Source organism: Barbus barbus (genome assembly GCF_936440315.1).
Source record: "Barbus barbus genome assembly, chromosome: 43".
NCBI lineage: Eukaryota > Metazoa > Chordata > Actinopteri > Cypriniformes > Cyprinidae > Barbus > Barbus barbus.
The window spans coordinates 12,225,810-12,248,907 of NC_136721.1; the positions used below are offsets into that span (position 1 = coordinate 12,225,810).

General features: G+C 38.1%; 2 protein-coding genes across 2 annotated transcripts; both read right to left on the minus strand.

Annotated features, from left to right (window-relative positions):
- Positions 1–6,166: 6,166 nt before the first annotated feature.
- Positions 6,167–7,141, minus strand: LOC306861971 (odorant receptor 131-2-like; the record flags this gene model as incomplete). Its single annotated transcript, XM_079404526.1, has 1 exon — positions 6,167–7,141. One exon carries the CDS (start codon positions 7,139–7,141, stop codon positions 6,167–6,169), a length of 975 nt encoding a protein of 324 aa, XP_079260652.1.
- Positions 7,142–11,527: 4,386 nt separating this feature from the next.
- LOC306862599 (odorant receptor 131-2-like) lies at positions 11,528–12,499 on the minus strand (the record flags this gene model as incomplete). The annotated part of the gene is given in 3 exon segments (XM_079405489.1): positions 11,528–11,947; positions 11,951–11,962; positions 11,966–12,499. Coding segments are annotated over 3 exon segments (966 nt in total).
- Between the last annotated feature and the right edge of the window lie 10,599 nt (positions 12,500–23,098).

Sequence of the window (23,098 nt, forward strand, 5' to 3'; positions counted from 1 at the left end):
GTCAAAGATTCAACCAGATTAACGGCCCTTTCCATGGAAATTCGTTCGCTGTTCTTGAAAGGAGCTATAGAGAAAGTTCCCCTTCTTAAACAAAGAGACGGTTTTTACTCAACTTACTTCCTCGTTCCAAAAATTTTTTTCGCCCAGTTTTGGATCTGCGACGCCTCAATGTGTTCCTGAAGCGTCTTCCTTTTCAGATGTTGCACACAGTCGGCATTCTTCGATCTGTGATGAAAGGAGACTGGTTCGTGAGTGTAGACTTAAGGAATGCTTACTTCCATGTTCCCATTGCTCTCCGCCACAGGAAATTCCTAAGATTCAGCTTTCAGGGTCAGGTCTATCAGTTCAGAGTCCTGCCATTCGGGCTTTCTCTGGCTCCTCGTGTTTTTACGAGATGCATGAGTGCAGTCCTGTCTCCTCTTTGGTCCAAGGGCATGAGGATTCTGCCCTATTTAGATGATTGGTTTCTATGCGCCCCAACAAGAGCGCATGCTCTGCACGACACCACGATTGTTCTGGAGCATATACAGAAGCTGGGCCTTACTGAGAACGACACAAAAAGTCATCTGGTTCCAGAGCAAACCATAACCTTCATAGGAATAACGCTCAATTCTGTCACAATGTCTGCTACACTGTCTCACACTCGGACAGACCATATTTTTCAGTTACTGACTCGTTTCCGCATGGGCGCAAGGATACCTTATGGTGTCCTTCTACAACTAATGGGGATGTTGGCTGCTGCCCATGTGCTTGTCCGGTCCGACAACACGTCGACAGTCTTTCATTTGAATCACCAGGGGGCACCAGGTCTCTTGCTTCTTTACAGCTAACTCGCAAGATCCTCAGATGGTCTCAGGGCCGACTGGCTTCATTAAAGGCAATGTATCTCCCAGGATTGGACAATCGAGTGGCAGATGCTCTGTCCAGAGATCTACTGCTTCCGGGCGAATGGAGGCTTCACCCGGATGTGGTGCAGCTGATTTGGCAACAGTTCGGCAGGGCAGAGGTCGATCTGTTTGCCTCAGAGCTAACCACGCATTGCCGCTGATGGTTTGCGAGGACCGAGACATCCAGCCCATTGGGACAGGATGCATTAGCTCACGAGTGGCCGAACTGCCTATTGTACGCGTTCTCTCCTTTTCCACTTCTATGAGAGACCCTTCATCGAATATTCCTGTCCAAACACAGGGTGCTTTTAGTGGCACCTCGTTGACCAGACAGACCATGGTTTCCTCTTCTTCTGAGCCTGTTACAGGGCGAACCGTGGCATCAGACGGGACCTCCTTTCTCAGCTGAATGGTCATGTTTGGCACCCAGATCCAGCTCGTCTTCAGCTTTGGGTTTGGCCAGTGGGTCCACTTCTCAGTTAACTGATTGTGAGCCGGCAGTACTGGAAACTATTGGTAACGCTAGGGCTCCTTCAACACGACAGCTTTACGCTGCTCGGTGGAGGATTTTCTCCTCTTGGTGTGGGGATCAAGGATTTGACCCAATGCATTGTACTGTTCCGAAAGTGAGTTTTTTGCAGCATCTGTTAGATGACAACAAGGCGGCTTCTACTTTAAAGGTTTATGTTGCTGCCATATCTGCTTACCATGCTCCGGTTGATGGTGCATCCTTGGGATCTCACAACCTTGTATGTAGTTTTCTGAAGGGAGCGAGATGTTTAAAACCTGTTCGTTCTACTCCCTTTCCTGTTTGGGACTTGCCACTTGTTCTAGAATTTCTTTGCACACCGCAATTTGAACCATTGGATGTTGTGGATATTAAGTGGCTGGTTATCAGTCTATCCATTTGACTGCTTTTCAACCTCTTTCTCCTTCCGATGAAGATGGGGGGAGGTCTCATCTTCTCTGTCCTGTAAGGGCTTTGAGGTGCTATGTTAAGTCTACTACTCCTTTTAGACGGACGGATCAGTTATTTGTCTGTTATGGTGAGGTACGCAAGGGCACCCCCTTGACTAAGCAAAGATTGTCACATTGGATTGTTGAGGTGATAAAGCTAGAATATAGTAATTCTAATCAGCTTTTACCAGTGGGTGTTACTTGTCACTCTACTAGAGCTGCCTCTTCATCTTGGGCCACCTTACGGGGAGTTTCCTTAGCAGCAGTCTGTGCAGTCATGTACCTTTGCACAGTTCTACAAGGTGAACGTGGCTGCTTCCCATGATGTGAGTTCTACAGTCCTTCTGGAAGATCCCTGATGTTTGCAGGTGGGTGGCTTTCCTCATGACTGTGTTGGTATGTGTCATCCACTAGTGCTTAGCACCGCCTCTGGCGGTCAGGAGGAATGAAACAGAACGCTAGTTACGTATGTAACTGGTTCTGTGAATTCCGGATGACCGCCAGAGTTCCTCGTCATTTGGAATGCACGAGAAAGCATTTGAAACTGGGTATCGAGCTGCTGTGGTTTATATCCTCGCATCTCGGTCGACGTCATGACGTGACTTTATTTTTTCTCGACCTATCTAGCTGGCGCAGCGATTATCCACTAGTGCTTAGCACCGCCTCTGGCGGTCATCCGGAATTCACAGGACCACAGTTACATACGTAACTAGCGATATCACTCACACAATCTCAGGACTTTCTGATGATTCAGATAAGTAGAAAAGAGTATCTCCTATCTACGTTCACTTCAGATTGATAGTACGCCTTCTCATAGTATCATTTACACTATTTTAGGACTGTGTAGACAAAACAGCATATATACAAGTTTTGGCGGGCTCTTATTTTGGAATTCAACATCAGACAGTCCTGAAATGGTGTAAGTGACAATATGAAAAAGTGTACTGTTAATCTGAGGGGAAACTAGGCTGTGTAAATCAGAAGTTTCTTTTTTTATACCAATCTGGGATTTTGGAAGGCTTTCATTTTGGAATTACACATCATATAGTCCTGACATTGCATAAGTGACACTCTGGAGTGGTGTGCTATCATTCTGAAGTGAAAACAGTGAATGGAAACAGGGACTTTTCTTTTTAGAGCTATCTGAAAATATGGGAAATATAGGTTATTTACACGTTTTGGTTATTTGCACGCTTTTATTTTGTAATGAAGACCGTCCTGGCATTGGCCTAGTGACACCCTGGGGTGGTGGACTGTCGATCTAAATTGAAACTGGTCTGTGGAAACAGCGAGTTTTCTTTTTATAACTATGTGAATTTACAGATAAATATAGTTATATGCAAATTCATGATAGGCTATTATTTCTCATTTATTTCTCTATTATTTGTTATTTCTCATTATTTTCATATTATTTGGAAATTCTACATTTAATACTCAACATTTGAAGTCATTTTCATTTTATCAGACCGTTTTTTAAACATTTATATTATAATTTATTCATTATTGACAGAGATACTGGCTTAATAAATGAATGCCAGAGATCGCTTTTCCTCTGATCTGAGTTTTTACTCGCTATTACCGCAACGCCTGGTGTATGCGCGCACCACAAAATAACGTGGCGGCTAGAATGACCGTGTTTTTCAAAGTGGAGGCTGGCCTGATCGCAGAAGAGGTTTTAATGTACCGACATGATCAGTGATGGCGGAAAATAACATTAACAAATGGATAGTTGTTCGGCGAAAAGAACGATCCCAAATTCACAATACAGTTTGAACAAGTGATTCAAAAACAGTTCAGTTCACTAAAGTTCAAGTATTTTCTCTCGGATTATTTGCGCCGTCTGCTGGTGACATTTTGCAAGTGTTGATGAGACGAGGGCTTTAGCTTTTGAATGGATAATGGGAAAATAATGAACAGAAAAAGTCAAAAATGTGCTGAACACAGGCCTTTCATATGAATTATTGATGTATTATTTTATTTTTTATATTATTTTTATAATAAAATAATTTTTTATTTTTTTATTTTTTAGGAGTTTAAAATATAACAGCTGATGTGTAATTTCACCAGTAAGAAAATTACCTGCCAATGACAGCTTATATATTTTAATATAAAGAAAAACATCTAAAATGAAAACACAATTGTTTTCACACCAACCATGCAATTTAATTAAAAATATATATTGTTCTGAAGGTGAACAATGTGGCAATAGTGTTTGTAAATCACACACACAAACTTATTTTATCTCATCCCATACCATACAGTTAATGCGCATTAACAGAAGGCTTTACTTTCCTGAACAACAGAAAACAATAAACTTGAACAAAGGCCACACTGGTTTATCTCTCATACCATAGATCAGGCGACGCGGTAGAATGATAACAATAAGAAAATTCAAATACCTGAGATTTATGAAAGAGAAGAGCTCTCAATCACCATATATAAGGCTTTGTTTATTATAGCACAGGAAAGAGGTGAGACAGTCCCAGCTGAATCAAGTGCAAGAGCACCTTTTTTAGGGCTTTCTTCGAAGAATATTTATCAGCGGAAACAGACCTGGCTGTGATCATAATGCTAATATATATGAAAATTATGATCACTGCAACAGACACAAAATAATGTAGTGTGGCAGTGTATTAGGTTGAGATTTTAAAAGATTCAAACACAATCGTGTTGCTTTTCTACAGTGAATAATGCAGACATCGGCTGTGTCCAAATTCAGGGTCTGCATCCTCCTTAGGATCCTTCCTACCCGGTTGAAGGAGGAGGGATCCTCCGAAGTCCGCAAAACCCGGAAGTCGGTGTTTGTGAATTTGGACAGCCTACCCTTCTTTCAGTTCCCTCCCTTACCCGTTGCTCATATCCTGTCGCCTAGCAACCGTGACAGCACCAAGCAAGAAGCGGGAAAATGGACAAACAAAGAGTTATTCTCCTCATTTTAATTCTTTTGGAAGAAATAAAGAATTTAAATAAATTAAATACTTTCTTTGCTCGTTGTCGGAGAGTTTTTTATATCAGACTACAAGACAGTCACATCCAGGTAAGCCATTATAGCCTATTTTTATTTGTTTTTAAGTATTCTACTAATTTCTCCTACAAATTCATTGAGCCGAAGCATAAACTTTAGCTTGTTTTGTCAGAGAAACTCCTCTCCCACTCCGCTACCGCTCGCTTCGTCCGCCATTACGCTCTGCCGAAAAGAATTATGGGATAGGTAGGACGGGAAAGGATCCACCACACCCATCCTTCCAATTCGGGGAAAAGGAGGACGTATTTGTGGGCCGCATTTGAAGGATCCTACGAATTTGGACAGCCTTCGTCGCGGCGCTGTGACGTAACATCCTTCAAATGAGCACTCCGAAGGATGCAGACCCTGAATTTGGACACAGTCATCGCCTTCTATCTGCTCCAGCAGCAGATTCCATAAACAAGTCACAAAGGATGTTGATTATGCTTGGCTACCACAAGTTTAATTGATTCAAGGTCATTAATTCAATTGTAGAGTATAGTAAGTAAAGCTACTTTATTTTGGCTCGTCCTTGTGACCTTTGCTATCTTGATGAGGTGAATTAAAATACACCTGTTTTTGCTATAACCCACTTTTTAAGCCAAACGAACAGAAAATACAAGGTTTTGCTTTATTTCAATTTGCCTAAAAATGAGCAATTTGCACATACATGCATTGCTGCTGTAAAACAAGGTCACATTAAAACATGATAAAAATAAGAGAAATGTCCTTAAGTGTGGCTGCTTAAGCACTTCTCACTTAAACATCATCTAGAATGCTAGAATCACTATGACTATAGATTTTTAGAGCTGTTAAAATGTTTGCTCACAAAGATGAGTGCAGACTGTTAAAGGGGAATATAGAAAACAGTACAGTTATAGACTAACTAAAGCCAGACGTAATAAACAAAATTAAGATAATAAAGCAGGAAGACTGTATTAACATTAAGCATAAAAAAATCTAAAATGTATTTTGGAAGGATATGTAATAAGATATTTGATCAACACACAAGCAGTTTCACCCACTCACAAGCAAAAGTGTCTCAGACTCATAAAAAAAACAATAAAACAGAAGTGTAAGTTAGTGAAATAGTTTCTTTATAGACATTTATAGACACAAAATCCTAAAAGAGTCTTCCTTTAACAGTCCAAAGTGTACAAGTGCTTAAAGCAGGTTGTCTGCATGAATTTTAAACATTCTTATTAAAGAAATTGTCTGTTTTTAGTCATATTTTCTTGTTTAAGAGAGGCTTTAGAAGAAATCAAAATACATTTACAAATCTACACATTTTTATTTCACAACCTCTTAGACTATACATTTAATGTACATTAACAGTGGGCCTTACTTTGCCTGAACGATAACAGAAGAAATATTTAAATAAGGGCCACACGGCTTCATCTCTCATACCATAGATCAGAGGACTCAAGCAGCGCGGCAGAATAAGAACAATAAGATAATTTAGATATCTCAGATTTACGAAGAGAGAAGAGTTGCTTCCAGTCATCATGTATAGTGTTCTTTCTATTATAGTATACAGGAAAGAGGTGAGACACAGTCCCAGCTGAATCAAGTGCAACAGCACCGTTTTGAGGGCTTTCTTAACAGAATCTTTATCAGAGGAAACAGACCTGGCTGTGATCATAATGCTAATGTATGTGAAAATTATGATCACTGCAACAGACACAAAATAAAGAACATCAAACGCTTGATATTTATCCAGCTGCCATTTGAATAAAAACAATTTTTCTAATGTGCAAAATATAACACTGGCTAAATAACTGGGGTCAACAACTAAAACAAAAATAATGTCTGTTACAAAATTGATAGAACTAAGAAACCAGATGATTCCTATGGCGATTCCAGTTCTTTTTGGCGTGGCGATGCTGCAGTGCCTCAGAGGGAAGCAGATCGCCACGTACCGCTCCAGAGACATCAGTGCTAGTGTCAGAGGAGCGTTACGGAAAGTGCAGTGAGAAATAAAGACTAACAGCGTGCAGATGGACTTAGGTATTGGAAGAAAACAGAGAGCCACTGTGTACATAATAGTTGTGACCAGCAAAAGCACAGAGTCATTCATAAGCATGTGGCCAAAAAGAATGTAGCGTGGCGTCTCCTGGAATATGTGCTTGCTTTTTAGGGTAAAAAGCATCACACAGTTTACAAAACAGAAGAACAGAGACGTTAACACAGCCACTGCAGTTTTAGTACTGAACCCAACATCAATGTCTAACTTAAAGATTTGCTGATAAGTTAAAGAAGACTCATCCTCAGTTGTGCCATTGGACCCCGCCATAAGCTGAAAGACAAGAAACAGAGAAACAAGGCTTATCAGAACAAGTTACACTACAGATCATGTCCAAAGCAATTTTATGCAAGATTTTTAAAAGGTGCAACAGACACCAGACATTAACCTTCCATCTGTTCCAGCTGCATTCTGCTCCGAATGCTATTATAGCTATTATATGGTGGCAGACAGAACCACATGGGAATACTGTACGTGTCACTCAGTGGGTGGGAGCCTTTTGGGGATCTCTCACTAAAGCTTACTTGCCTGTTGTGCTCCATTGTCTTCACATATCTGTTTAATAAACCCCCAAAATTGAGTTCATCCCCTGTATCTGTTAAATCCAGACCAGACATGAAAAAATAGCCAATATGGCAGCTCCATAGAGAAATGCGTGGCAGAGTTTTTTTTTACTTTACCATGAGGTTCCCGGAAGTAGACACATGCTTAAGGCATGTTTTTGAAATGGATTGGATGATTCTCTGTACGTATTCCTATCACCAAGAAGAGACAGCACTACCTTAAATGAGTTTATTCATGTCCTTCGGTTCAGAGTTTCTAAGTCTGGTGGTCCTGAGTCCAACAGTCCTGAGCCTGGTGGTTTCAAAGCTTCCAAGTTTGATGGTCCAGTGGTCCCAACCCCTGTGGTCCTGAGCCTGGGAATTCTGAGCCCATTGCTTTCAAGATTGGTGATCCCAGAGCTCCCAAGTCCAGTAGGCATGGTGCTTGCAGTTCTGGTGATTCTCCCTGTCATGGCCATGGGGGGTTTGGTTCCTGTTATGTGATGTCCACTGGTGTCCACCCTGGAGGGATCCAGCTCTGCACTGGTGGTCACCTCCCGCTGAGCCTACACTCCTGAGGTGAACCCATCTTGAGTGTTTGCTGCTTAAAAGCTAATTTTTTGTTTCATCTGACCATAGAAGCCAGTCCCATTTGAAGTTCCAGTCGTGTCTGATAACTGAATATGCTGGAGTTTTTTTTTTGGATGAGCTAGGAGAATTTTTCTTGAAACCCTCCCAAACAACATGAAGTGATTTAGGTGTCACGAATCCAGTCTATAGCTTTCCGTATGATCACCACCAGATGTCGTCTTCTCTTTACATTGACTCTCACACCACACAGACTTTTACATGTCACTCCAGACTACAGTTCCCATTATCCATTCCACTGATTGCACACACACAGCTGAAGGCACTGATTACACATACACAGCAGAATACATTCAGACACGCTTTATAAGCCTTGGACTTCCTCTTTCCGAGTATTGTTCTAGTGTTTAGCACTCTCCTAGTGTTAGCGGCCTTACCGAGCCATTCTGTGTTTCTGTTTAGTCTCTAGTATTGTTCTGTGTTTATCACTCACCTAGTGATAGCTGCTTTACTGTGTCTAGTTTCCAGTTCTAGTTTGTCTAGTCATTTCGTGTTGCCTTGTTTCCTGTTTCCTGATTCCTACCTGTGCATCTTGGATTAACACTTGTCTCGCTGTTCGGACTCTGTTTGTATCTCATTTGGACTATTGCTCATGTTATTGGACTACCCCTCTTCTCAAGCCCTCTGGATATTGTTCGCCGATCAAGGACCCATGCATGTTCTAGGATTACTCTTTGTCTTTCCTGTGTTGTACCTATTTGCTGATGTTTTGACCCTGCTTGTGTTTTTGACCACGTCTTGGAATAAAGCTTGCAAATGGATCTGTACGCTCACGTCTCGTTCGCCCCGTAACAGAATACTCAGCCACACAAGGATCCAGCAGCTTTTCTGATGAACATTGGCCAGGTATGAACATTTCAAGATTGTTATTAGCCCTCAATCAGGGTACACGATCGCTCGAGGACTATATTCAAGAGTATTTGTCCATTGCCTATTACTCTGATTTACCGGACTGTTTACTGATAATTTGTTTGCGAAGGCATTAATCAACCGCTGATGTCTAAGCTTCGACACGAGGGTCCGCGTTCATCACTCTGTCAGTTTATGGACTATGCTTTGTTTTTGTTTTTTTTAGGTTTTCAGACCCCGAGACTCAACTATTTTCTGCAATTCTCCAGCTGTGGTCCTTGGAGAGTCTTTAGCCTCTCAAACTCTCCTCCTCGCCGTGCATTAGGACAATATAGACACGTCCTCTTCCTGGCAGTTTTGTACCATTTTATGTTGATTGGAAATTCTTAATTATTGCCCTGATGGTGGAAATGGGAATTTTCACTGCTCTTTTCTTAAAGCCACTTCACTAATTTGTGAAGTTCAATTATCTTTTGCTGCACATCAGAAATATATTCTTTGGTTGTCTCATTGTGATGGATGATTAAGGGAATTTGGGCTTTGTTTTTCCTCCTATTTATATTTCTGTGAAACAGGAAGCCATGGCTGGATAATTTCATGTTCATAATCACCCTGGAGCGCTCAGAATTGTGAATATGAATGGGAATATACTTCAGAGATATTTTACTCATAAGAATTTATAGGAGTACCAATAATTGTGTCCAACGTGTATTTGAGAAAAACATTTATTTCATAATGAGATTTTCCCCCATTTTCAATAGTTTTATTTCAATGAAAGGTTAGATTTTTGTGATTTATAAAAAAATTAAAGCTCAAAAGGATTAATAATGCAGGTTTATTTTTTTATGCAGTTTTCAGAACCTTCTTTGATCATATTTACCAAGGATGCCAATAATTCTGAGCATGACTGTAGTTCACGTCACATTTTTAAGGAGTGCACATCTGCACGGGATACCTGAACTAATGGAAAGAAGTAGAGAAAGTCCCTTTACTGACTGCTCCACCTGTACACAACGAATCACCTCGGAGCAGGTCAAGTAGAACCGGAGGTGTTACGTTGGTGCCGTAACGCTGGTTTGAATCCAGCACGAAGCGGGTCAAGTAGAACTGGACGGGTTAAACCAGCTCCGCCGGCCCCTTCGTGGTTCCCTACTTCACGTAACATTTTTAAGGAGTAAACATCTGCATGGAATAATATGGGTCACCTGATTAATCTACTCCACCTTGGCCTTTCAGTCCTCAGGTTTCATCCTGGTCCTTCACACCCTCTGGTCAACCCCCAGTCTCCAGCCTCAGTGGTGCTCTCTTCTCTAGACCAGGGGTCGAACCTGTCTTGGTGGATCCCCAGCACTACACATTTTGTACGTCTCAATCATCTAACACAAATGATTCAACTCATCAGCTTGTTACTAGAGAGAACAAGACCTGAATTGGGTGTGTCTAAGAAAGGCGACATACAAATGAGCAGTGCTTGGGATCCTCTAGGACAGGTTTGAAAACCACTGCTCTTGAGAACTAACTATCCACACTTAACACTCATCACCTCCTTAATCAAGGACTGGATTGTCCCCTATCTTACGCTAATATCTTTAAAAGTATACTGCCGATACATTATATCATCATAAAACATTTTTATTTATTCAAGTATTTGTACATAATTTTGCCAGGAGTACATGAAAATTTCTGCTGCATTCAGATTGAAATGAATGGGCCTACATGAAAGAATCCAGGGTCTATCACTGCATAATGTTCACAACATATTCAACAGCAATGTAAGTCCCTCTCTATGCTGCTATAATGTTGTCATAAGTCTGAGAGGAGCAATTCTGTCTCTTACTCACATTTACATGTAATACAATAGTAGATATAATGTATAAATAGAAGGATATACTTTAAAAAGAGCAACACATTAAGTTCAGAGAATATCCTGTTAGCAAGCTTAACGCTATAGACAAAAATTAAGTATTCAACAAGTCAATGCTGAACTGTTTTTAGGATCACTATGTATCTTTTAATACACTACTTTTATTACACAAATTCAGATAAGTGTGGATTATTTATATGTATATAATCAACTATACATAAATGTTGATCGTAAAAGCCAAAGTCCAAAATGTACAAATGAATTATATTGGCTGTCTGCGTATTTGATAAAGATTACATACAATCTTACCTATAATTCGTGGTGTTAACTTTTTTTACATGGTACTTTTATAAAATAAAAGTATAATATAATACTAACACATTATTATTATTTTGCTGTTAGTCTTAAGTCTTCAACTTTTTTGAGTGTGTGCAAGAGATGATGTGTAATTTCAGCAGCCAGAAACTTATCAATAACAGCTTCGATGTTAGAATATAAAAGATAATAAAATGAAAGCATTAAAAATATATAAGCATAAAAAATAAATAAAAACATATGTGTGCACATATATATTATTCGCTGAGATTACTCACTGACAGTCTTAAAAATATTTTTGGCAGAGGATAAGTTGATCTGAGAGTTTGGCAAACATGTTTAATATTGCAATTATGATATTATGATTAAGGTTTTTGCGTCTTGCAAGCCACAATATCTTTTTTGATATTACCATTTGCATGTCAAATAGCCAGACAATTAATGTACATTAATAGAAGGCTTTACTTTTCCTGAACAATAGCAGAAGAAATATTTGAACAAGGGCCACACGGCTTCATCTCTCATACCATAGATCAGAGGACTCAAGCAGCGCGGCAGAATAAGAACAATAAGATAATTTAGATATCTCAGATTTACGAAAAGAGAAGAGTTGCTTCCAGTCATCATGTATAGTGTTCTTTCTATTATAGTATACAGGAAAGAGGTGAGACACAGTCCCAGCTGAATCAAGTGCAACAGCACCGTTTTGAGGGCTTTCTTAGCAGAATCTTTATCAGAGGAAACAGACCTGGCTGTGATCATAATGCTAATGTATGTGAAAATTATGATCACTGCAACAGACACAAAATAAAGAACATCAAACGCTTGATATTTATCCAGCTGCCATTTGAATAAAAACTATTTTTCTAATGTTCAAAATATAACACTGGCTAAATAACTGGGGTCAACAACTAAAACAAAAATAATGTCTGTTACAAAATTGATAGAACTAAGAAACCAGATGATTCCTATGGCGATTCCAGTTCTTTTTGGCGTGGCGATGTTGCAGTGCCTCAGAGGGAAGCAGATCGCCACGTACCGCTCCAGAGACATCAGTGCTAGTGTCAGAGGAGCGTTACGGAAAGTGCAGTGAGAAATAAAGACTAACAGAGTGCAGATGGATTTAGGTATTGGTAGGAAACACAGAGCCACTGCATACATTATGGTGGTGACCAGCAAAAGCACAGAGTCATTCATAAGCATGTGGCCAAAAAGAATGTAGCGTGGCATCTCCTGGAATATGTGCTTGCTTTTTAGAGCAAAGAGCATCACACAGTTTACAAAAAAGAAGAACAGAAACGTTAACACAGCCACTGCAGTTTTAGTACTGAGCCCAATATCCATTTCTAGATGAAAGATTTGCTGATAAATGAAAGACACATCCCCAATTGTGCCATTGGACCCCGCCATAACCTGAAAGACAAGAAACAGAGAGTCAAAATTTATTTGCAAAAGTTATACTAATGTGATCTTTTTACGTCTATTTGAATTAAAGATTAATATTGTAAAAGTTTGCATAAGATGCAACAGACCTCTTACACAAAAATGCCACCTTTCTGCAATAAGTTAGACATAAAACTCCCATCTCCTCCAGCTGCAGATTCCACAAACAACTGCATTCTGCTCCTGAACTTATAGTTCGGTAGCGGTTACATCAAAAATAATCTTGTTATTGGGAGATACCAGGGTCCATGCCTTTACCATTGGAGAAAGTGTAACGGCCAACTTTGATCATGTGTACCATCATAGCCAATCAAATCGCAGCCTTGACGTCACTGAATTTGTGCAACAGTTAATGGCCCTGTCCCAAATTGCACCCTAAACCCTCTTGGAGTCCACACTTTCATTACGAAATGCCGCTTTGTCTGTCGGGTTGAAGTCTGGCTCGGCAGAAGTGCGCATCAAGGGCACAAGGGTGGTGCTCACGAGCACCCTTCTGAAATCTAAAATGACGAATGGGACACTCTATAGTCTCTATAGGCAAACATGTTGAAGATTAGCTGACAGACTGTCAATAAATGATAAGTAGTCTATTCAGAATAGTGAAGTCTCTCCCCTATTGACATTGATTAAAAAAAACAGCCTCTGGTCTCTTTATCTGTGTACCATAGCATTACACTTTTCTTTGCTATCCTAAGTTAGAGCCTTGCCTTCAAGTGGCTTTGGTTACACTGTGGCTAGTTTCACATAGCCAGATCTTCAGACTGACAGCAGAAGGCCTGGGAACCTTGGCCGCTTTGAATGGCCAAGGCCCGCCCAAGAAGGCCTTGGCCATTCAAGGTATGACTGACAGGTAAATCAACTAATCAGCATATAGTTGATCCTGATAAGTGGTGTGCATATTGATATGCGCATGCCCAGTTGTTTTTGCTGTATCCCTTCTAGCTTTAACCTCAGATTAGTCTCAGCCTCAGATGTCACGTCCACGGAGCATTGGCTAAACGTCTGATGCATATAGCACACTTTTCTGGAAACACTTCAGGAATGTCGAAGTCGTCATCTGACTGGTTGAATTAAACCGGATTTCCGGGAGACGCGAGTGCCGGTTTATTTTTGGTCCGTCAGGAAACAAAGATGCCGTGGCGCCAAACCCCCTCACGAAAGAAGAAAGCCGTCGTGTTTACAAATGTGACGACGAGCAATTATCAGGGTCAACTAAACGCTGGATTTTCAAAAGTATGTGAAATATTTAAAGTTTGCGCCATTGAATCTTTCAAATACAACCGAGTTTCACACATCGGTTTGTTATTGTGGCGACATTTCCACGCCCCGAAACGTCACACTAAACAAAACGAACTATGATTGGTTGTTTGACATGTCGGTCAAACGGCATCATGGACGGGCCTTGGCCAATAAAACCTACCATAGCTACGCGAGACTAACCTCAGATTGGTCGAATTATACAGGATTTCCGGGAGATGTGTGTGTTTCTTTTTTGCATAATTTTAAGGGGTAGGTTTAGGGTTGGGGTAGGTGTAGACCTTAATAAAAAACAATCTAATAGGTAGAAAATATAATTTATTGTTAGCTTCCGGTTTTTGCTGCATCCCTTCTAGCCACAACCCCAATCCGATGATGACTTTGAAACTCCTGAAGTGTTTCCAATTTTCTGTGAGATGCATCAGACTTTCAGCCAATGGTCTGTGCGTATAATGTCTGAGGCTGAGACTACACTGTGGCAGAACCATGTGCACTCTAAAAAAATAAATAAAGGTTCTTCAGCGGTTCTTTGGGGAGGTTGAGGTTCTATATAACACCGCTACCATATAAAGAACCTGTTAAGCCTCTGTATGGTTCTTCAGTGGTTCTTCAGCGGTTCTTTAGGGTGGTTAAGGTGCTATATAGCACCACTGCCGTACATAAAGAAGCCATTAAGCCTGCCATTAAGTTTTTTTAACTGTGTTTGAAGATGGATAGGATTAATGCAGAACACAAATTCCAAATATGGGTTACCATACTTGCCCTCACCTCACTTCACTACTGGGGGCTTAAAGTAATGGATAGAGAGTCGGACTTGTAACCTGAAGGTCACGGGTTCGAGTCTCAGGTCCGGCAGGAATTGTAGGTGGGGGGAGTGAATGTCCAGCGCTCTCTCCACCTTCAATACCACGACTGAGGTGAGACCTTTGAGCAAGACACCGAACCCCCAACTGCTCCCTGGGCGCCGCAGCATAAATGGCTGCCCACTGCTCCGAGTGTGTGTTCACGGTGTGTGTGTGTGTTCACTGCTGTGTGTGTGCACTTGGATGGGTTAAATGCAGAGAACGAATTCCGAGTATGGGTTGCCATACTTGGCCACACATCACTTCACTTTCTTACACTTTCTTTTCTTCATTATACTCCAAATATTGTTATTGCTGTAAATTAAACTTAATTTACTAATTGTACATCAGATTATAATTTATAATATATACACACACACATACATACATATATGCACGCACACACACACACACAATCTTTATTTAATTTATTTAATGAATTTAATGAACACATACAAAATAAAATGTCTCTGTAACTCATTTACACCATATAAAAGTAAAATCAGTAAAGAGTTAAAGCTCTAGTGTTGAATTATCCACATATTTTTTTTTTGTTTTCTCCTCAAATTTCAGACCCATCACCTATGTAAGTTTAATTTGACTTCTAGTACAATAGGTGGCGATAATGCTCTTAAGGAGTTACTTGCCATTAAACAAGAAGAAGATGTTACATCCGGGACATTTATGTACTTTGCGCGCCTAAACGGGCTGAAACTTTTCTCACAGTCGGATTTTTGCCATTTAAATTCCCTTACAGATATATGGAGGGTCAAGCATCCTAATGCTAGTCAGTTCTCTTGGGTCAAACCTAATGGATCCTCTAAATCACGGATAGATTTTTGGCTCATTGCTGAGGAATATTCTGAGCTTGCTACTAATGTTTCAATTTCTGCGGCACCCTTGACAGATCATTGTCTGAATTCATTAACTTTGACACCAGCAATCAAACATACCATTAAGAAGGACTATTGGAAGTTTAATGCAGAACTTTTAAAGGATAAAGTTTTTTGTTGTCAAATAAGAAATTTGGTTAGTGAGGTTAAAAATGACTTCTCTTTACGCTCTAGCGGGATTAAATGGGAGTATTTTATATTTAAAACAAGGGAAATTTCAATTCGGGCTGCTAAACAAAAAAGCAGAGATTTGAAGCAAAGGGAGTTGGAGTTAATTCAAGAAATTAAAGCCTGTTGTAATACACAAGAAATAACTCAAGATGTTGAAAAGTTACTTTCTCTTCAAGCTAAATTAGACAGTATGTATCTAATGAAAGCACAAGGAGCTTTTGTAAGGTCTCGTGCAAAATGAATGGAAGAAGGAGAGAAGAATACGGCTTATTTTTGTCAATTAGAAAAGAGGAGACAGCAAAGTAATGCAATTCATAGTTTAATTATTAATGATGTGGTAGTTACAGATCCAAAATTATTATCTGAGGAAATATACTCATTTTATAGTAATATTTCATACTTTGAAATTAATGTTAAGGAATTTCTTGAAAAGGTAAAATATTTTACCCCACAAATTGATACTGAATTTAGAGAAATTTGTGATGGAGACCTGAGATTAGAGGAACTTGATTATGCTATTAAAAAAATGCAGTTGGGTAAATCTCCTGGTCAGGATAGTTTGACCACAAATTTTTACAAATTCTTCTGGGAGGATATTAAAGATTTGTTATTTAAAGCTTTAAAGGAGTGTTTTGAATCTAATTCTTTACTTCCAACTATGAAACAGGGGTTAATTATTCTTATTCCAAAAATCAAACAAAGACAAAAGAATTATTGACAATCTGAGACCGATTACCCTACTTAATGTTGATTTATAAAATTCTTACATCTGCAATTGCTAATAGGTTCAAATTTAGATTGAGTCAAATTATAAGTGAAACTCAATCCGGTTTCATTAAAGGAAGATTAATACATAACAACATTAGACTTGTCTTAGATTTAATTGATTATGAACATTTAATTAAGGATGATGGGTTTGTTTTGTTTCTTGATTTCTATAAGGCATTCGATACTGTAGAACATAAATTCATTTTATATGCATTAAAGTATTTTGGTTTTGGTCATAAATTTGTTAAATTAAACTTAAATTATGTTGTACATAGACATAAATAGTTCAGTATGAGGTTTAACATTAATAATTTATTTATTTTAATAGCTGAACTGTTAGCAATTTATGTGAAAAATAGTAAAGCTATCAGGCCTTTGAATGTTTTAGGGACTCCGTTATTGATAAGTCAATTAGCAGACGATACCACCCTGTTTCTTAGCGATGCAGAGCAGATTCCAGTTGCCATTAATCTGGTGTCTCATTTTTCAAAAGCTTCTGGTCTGCAATTGAATTTAAAAAAGTGTGAGTTGATGGCACTTCATAATCATGCCAAATCTCATTTGTTCAATATTCCTTTAAAAAATTAGATAAAATATTTAGGAATTGTGATTACTAAAGACCCTAAAATGAGAGAAAAACGTAATCTGATGGATAATTTGAAAAAGTCAAAATATTTTAAATATGTGGGTTCAAGGGGATATCTCTATATTTGGAAGAATTCTCATACAGAAGTCAGAAGCGCTTTCCAGGTTGATTTACCCAGCATTTTCTTTGAGTATATCTGATAGCTGGATAAAAGACATTAATCAAATTCAGTATAAATTTATCTGGAAAAATAAACACCATTATAGAAGAAAATCAGATATAGTGAAGCCGATTAGTGAGGGAGGGTTGAACGTAATTGATTTCGATGTTATGAATGGTACCCTTAAGTTGAGGTGGCTCCAAGCCTTCCTTAGAAATAAACATTCAGTTTGGTTTAGCTTTTCCTCTCAAATTTTTGATTCTTTTGGGGGCATTGATTTCCATTTAAGATGTGATTTTGAGCCATTAAAATTAAATTGTAAATTATCATCTTTCCATAGTCAGGTATTATTATATTGGAAATTAATATACAACCACAACTTTTCACCGCATAGTTGCTCTTTGTGGAATAATAAGTGTATCCTTGTTAAGAGGAAATCTGTGTTTTTTCAGGACTGGATGGACAAAGGTGTCTGGTCCATTGTACACATTATGGATGGGAATGGAAATTTCCTTGGTTATGATGATTTTTGTGAAAAATACAATATTATTTGTACTCAGGAATTATATGTGTCTTTGTTGAAAGCTGTTCGTGATGGTTTGGTTCAGTTGATTAAAGGTGCATTGTGTTATTCAGCTGTGATACCAAGATTAGGCAATCTAATCATTTCTGGTATTAATTTTACAGATCAGAGCTGTAATAATAGGGTTTTAAGAACATTAGTAAATGCACAGATTTTCCCTTCAAAAGTAAAGAAGAGACCTCTTGTTTTTGATTATCCTGAAGATAAAGTGGTTCGAATTAGAACAAGATTTCTCTCTTTTCCACTTCTACCAAAGGCAAAAGAAGTTCAGATTAAAATTATTAACGATATCTATCCCTGTAATGAGTTCCTCAGACACAGATTTAATTTGGATAGTAATGAATGCACTTTTTGTGAAGCAGACATAGAGTCATTGGAACATTTGTTTTATTTATGCAAATTCTCAAAAACATTATGGGAGGATCTCTATGCTTGGTTAAGCTTGAAGTATGTAATACCTGACTTTGATTTTAAAACTGTGAAATATTTGTCCTTTTGTCGGAATTGTGATGTTGAATTTTTGGTTAATAATATTTTGATTTTGGCCAATTACTTCATTCATAAATGTAGATTCTTTAATAACCCTCCCACTTTATTACTTTTCCAGCAAGATTTAATGATCTTCTTCAAATCCTTGAAGATCATGCGTTCTGAAAAGGCTCTTAAACTATGTGGCCTTTTGAAGGTGTTTTTTGATGATTAAGCCCCTTGTATTATATTACTGTATTATTTATTTTTCTGTATTTATTAGTTTTTTCTTTCTTGGTTTTCCTGTTATGTTTATTTTGTTTATCTGTATTTTTTGTTATGCTGCTATTTGGATTTTTTTTAATTGTATTAAGAATTTTCTGACTGTTGTTAATTGGTGTTTTTGTATGTTTAAGCAATAAAAAAATAAAATAAAATAAAATTTTCTTTGACCTGCGAATCGCAATGCGGAGCAAACGAGGAAAATACAGAGATTAAGTGTTTTATGTTATTCTCACAGTATTAATTTTTATAACATCACATTGTTTTAAACGATATTTATGTGCTGTGTGTGCAGCTAGCGGTGCGGAGCTGATGAGGAGGTTGCTTTTTAACGGGAAAACAATGAAAGTAAGTGTTTTATCTCATGTGCAATATGTATTTTATAACATATTGATTTATAGGGATATTTATATGCTTAAACGGTCCTAAACTTTTCTCTCAGACGACATTTCCTCTTGACTCGCAGTGAAGACATGGAGGTTTTAACAGAGAGAAGACCGAAAGTAAGGTTTAGTCTCATTTACATATGTATTTTATGACGTTATATTATTTTATAACGATATTTTTGTGTTGTGCGCTCCTAAACTTTTCTCATAGACAATTTTCTTTGATTCGTGATACTGAGAAGACAAAGATTTAGCTTTTTGGAAAACAGCAAAAGTAAGTGATTTACCTCATTCACAATATGTATTTATAACATCATATTGTTTTACAACAACATTTATGTAATATGTGCTCACTGTCCCCACCTCCATCTGTCAGTGGATCAACAGCTTCCTGACAGACAGACAGCAGCTAGTAAAGCTTGGTAAATTCACATCCAGCACCCGCACCATCAGCACTGGAGCTCCTCAGGGCTGTGTCCTCTCCCCACTGCTCTTCTCCCTCTACACCAACGACTGCACATCTAAAGACCCCTCTGTCAAGCTCCTGAAGTTCGCAGACAACACCACACTGATCGGCCTCATCCAGGACGGTGTCTGCTTACAGACAGGAGGTTAAGGAGCTGGCTGTCTGGTGCAGTCTCAACAACCTGGAGCTTAACATGCTCAAAACTGTGGAGATGATAGTGGACTTCAGGAGAAACCCCCCTGCTCTCCCCCCACTCACCATCATGAACAGCACTGTGACTGCAGTGGAGTCATTCAGATTCCTGGGCACCACCATCTCTCAGGACCTGAAGTGGGATATTCACATAGACTCTATTGTGAAAAAGGCCCAGCAGAGGTTGTACTTCTTCCGCCAGCTGAGGAAGTTCAACCTGCCACAGGAGCTGCTGAAACAGTTCTACTCCGCCATCATTGAATCCATCCTCTGCACCTCAATAACTGTCTGGTTCAGCTCAGCTACCAAATCTGACCTCAGAAGACTATAGAGAGTAGTCCGGACTGCTGAGCGAATCATTGGTACAACCCTCCCCACTCTCCAAGAACTGTACTTATCCAGAGTGAGCAAAAGGGCTGGTAAAATCACTCTGGACCCCTCACACCCAGCACACTCCCTCTTTGAACTGTTACCGTCTGGTCGACGCTACAGAGCTCTGAGCACCAGAACGACCAGACACAGGAACAGTTTCTTCCCTCAGTCAATCCATCTCATGAACACTTGAACTCTTAACAATAAACATGAAACACACAACACTATCATACTTTTTATTTTTATTTTACACACATACTTATTACATTTCAAATTTGCACCTAACATACCTGTACATACTGAATTGTCTATTTTGTATATTGTGTTCGTGCTATTTGGCCCATTGTCCATTTTTGTATATTTGTACATTATTTTATTTTTATTTTTAATTTTAAATTTTTTTACTATCTGTGTCCTGTCCTGTTGCTGTTATTCTGTTGCACAGTGGAGCTACTGTCACTAAAACAAATTCCTTGTATGTGCAAACATACCTGGCAATAAAGCTAATTCTGATTCTGATTCTGAAAACAGCTGAGTAGATTTTTTCAGGTTTCTTTGATGAATAGAAAATTCATAAGAATACCATTTACCTGAAATAGAAATATTTTGTAACGTTATAAATGTCTTTATCATCACCTTTGGTCAATTTAAAGCATCCTTGGTAAATAAAAGTATTAATTTCTATAACTTCTATAAGTAGTGTATGTTGAAAAAGATAGAAACACAAAAAACAACCTAGGCAGAGCTGAATCAATCTGTCCTGCTCCCTGATCTCCTCATTATGACATGTATGAATAATTTATGATCGGTCTGTCTATCAAATATGTTGTATTTGTGAAAACATGGCTTCCTTGGGGATACAAGCCTCTGTGTATATGTAGAGCGGCCTTCCCTGTGAGCCCAACCAAACAAAGACACACAAAAGAAAGATTAAACATGTATAAAAAAAAAAACAGTGGTTTATATTATATCCTTAATCTCTAGCTCAGGGGTCCTTTTTCAGGTCTAGAACCCCTGGATGTAGAGATGGAGCAGGTTACTCTGATGCTTGCCTTGAAAATAAATTAAAATAATTATTATTGACAAATAGACCAATATACTTTTCATATACACTTTGTGCTTCCAGTTTTACTTAATATTTGGTAACACTTTGTGCATTAGCTAACATAACAATGAGATTGTTACCACTGTTACAATATTTATTACTTTGTTAACATTAGTTAATAAACAACTATTATTAAAAGAATAATTGACTCATGAATAAAAAATTTACTCCAAAGTGTAGATGAGTTTGTTTCTTCATCTGAACAGATTACATCAATTGCTCATCAATAAATGATGAATCAATTGCAGTGAATGGGTCCCGTCAGAATGAGAGTCCAAACGGCTCATAAAACAACAATCACAACAATCTACAAGTAAGTCCAGTCCATCAATTAATGTCTTTTGAAGTGGAATAACGGTGAATTTGTAATTAACTCCTTATATGTAACTGTATTAACTGTGTATTTGTAATTAAGCTCTCTATCCATAATATTGCTTTCTCCAGTGAAAAAGTGAAAACAGAGACATGCACAAATAAAGCATTTAAAAGTAAAAACAGTTCAAAACTGTTCTAAACAAATATGTTGGTGGATTTTGATGTGAGAGGATGACTGGAGGAAGCGTTAATATGGATTGTGGGTTTTGGCCAGAAGTAACAGTTTAAACAGTTTAAGTTAAAATCGCTTAATGATAGATTTGTTTATGACAAACAAACAGCTTTTCACTTTACAAGACATTAATTGATTGAAAGGATTTGTGTGGATTACTTGTGGATTATTGTGATGTTTTTATCAGATGATTGGACTCTCATTCTGACGGCACCCATTCACTGCAGAGGATCCATTGGCGAGGAAGTGATGTAACGCTAAATTTCTTAAAATCTGTTCCGACAAAGAAACAAACTCATCTACATATCGGATGGCATGATGGTAAGTACATATTCAGCCAATTTTAATTAGTTAATGTTAGCTCAGGTCAATTTACAACTTTTTATTTGAATAATGTAGTAAGTGTTCAAATTAGCATTAAATAAGATTCATAAATGCTTTTGAAGTATTTTTTTATTGTTAGCTCATCTTAAAAAAATGACCTTTTTTCACTTAAAAAATAAAATAAATTAAATAAATAATAATCCAAATGAAAAGCCACCTCATTGAAGGCCCTTGCTTTAACTAGTTATATCCACAATTTAGGCCTGCTTCACACTGACGTATCAAGGGAATTACCTGTACTTTTTCTTGACAGCACTAGCCCTCAGTGAAAAGACTGTCTCTAAAGAGAAGCCTTGTTTTTCCACTACATGGGCTTCCTCAGGTCTGAAATGGCAGAAAGATTTGAATAATTCATGAGTTTTAATGAGATGGTTTTAATGTTGATCTTAGGGGTGTTCTTGCTGCTCTCTTGTGTCTCTTTACTTTAATGTTTACTTAAAGTTAGTCTGTCCATCATCATCATCATCATCATCATCATGACACTGTGGAAATTAACTTTTCAAACTTACAGTGTTATTAACTTTTGTCACATTTCAGATAACAAAGATTGTAGTGTTGACTGTATTTGTCAAGGTCATTTAAACTTATTACCCAAATAGTTCTAGGAAAAATACAAATAGGCTATATATAATTCTCAGAACAAATACTTTTCTTTAGTTTATGGGAAACCATCTGTGGTCCTAAATAGATAGGATCTTAATATAAGCTAAATTTGCAACCCTAAAATTTACAGGATTTTATTTGATTTTAATTTAATTTATTTTCAACATTGTCAGAGAAATAATCTTCAATTACAGTTTGTTAAACAAGTTTATAATATAAAAAGTTATAATAATATATAAAGTTTCTAATACACTGTAAATGTGTTTGACAGTAAACATCAGACCCTTTTGATCATTTCTATCTCGTTTATTGATTTATTTACAGGTGTCCTGGTTTTGTCACGTCACACCTGCGTCTCTACAGGAAGTACTGCACAGGATGCTTGAGACGGACTCACCTGCAGCTCGAAACTGGGTGGGAAGAGAAACATTACGATTTGCAATAAATATGTTTGTTTTACAGACACAAAACCCCCATTAAAATCAAATCAACAGGGTTATA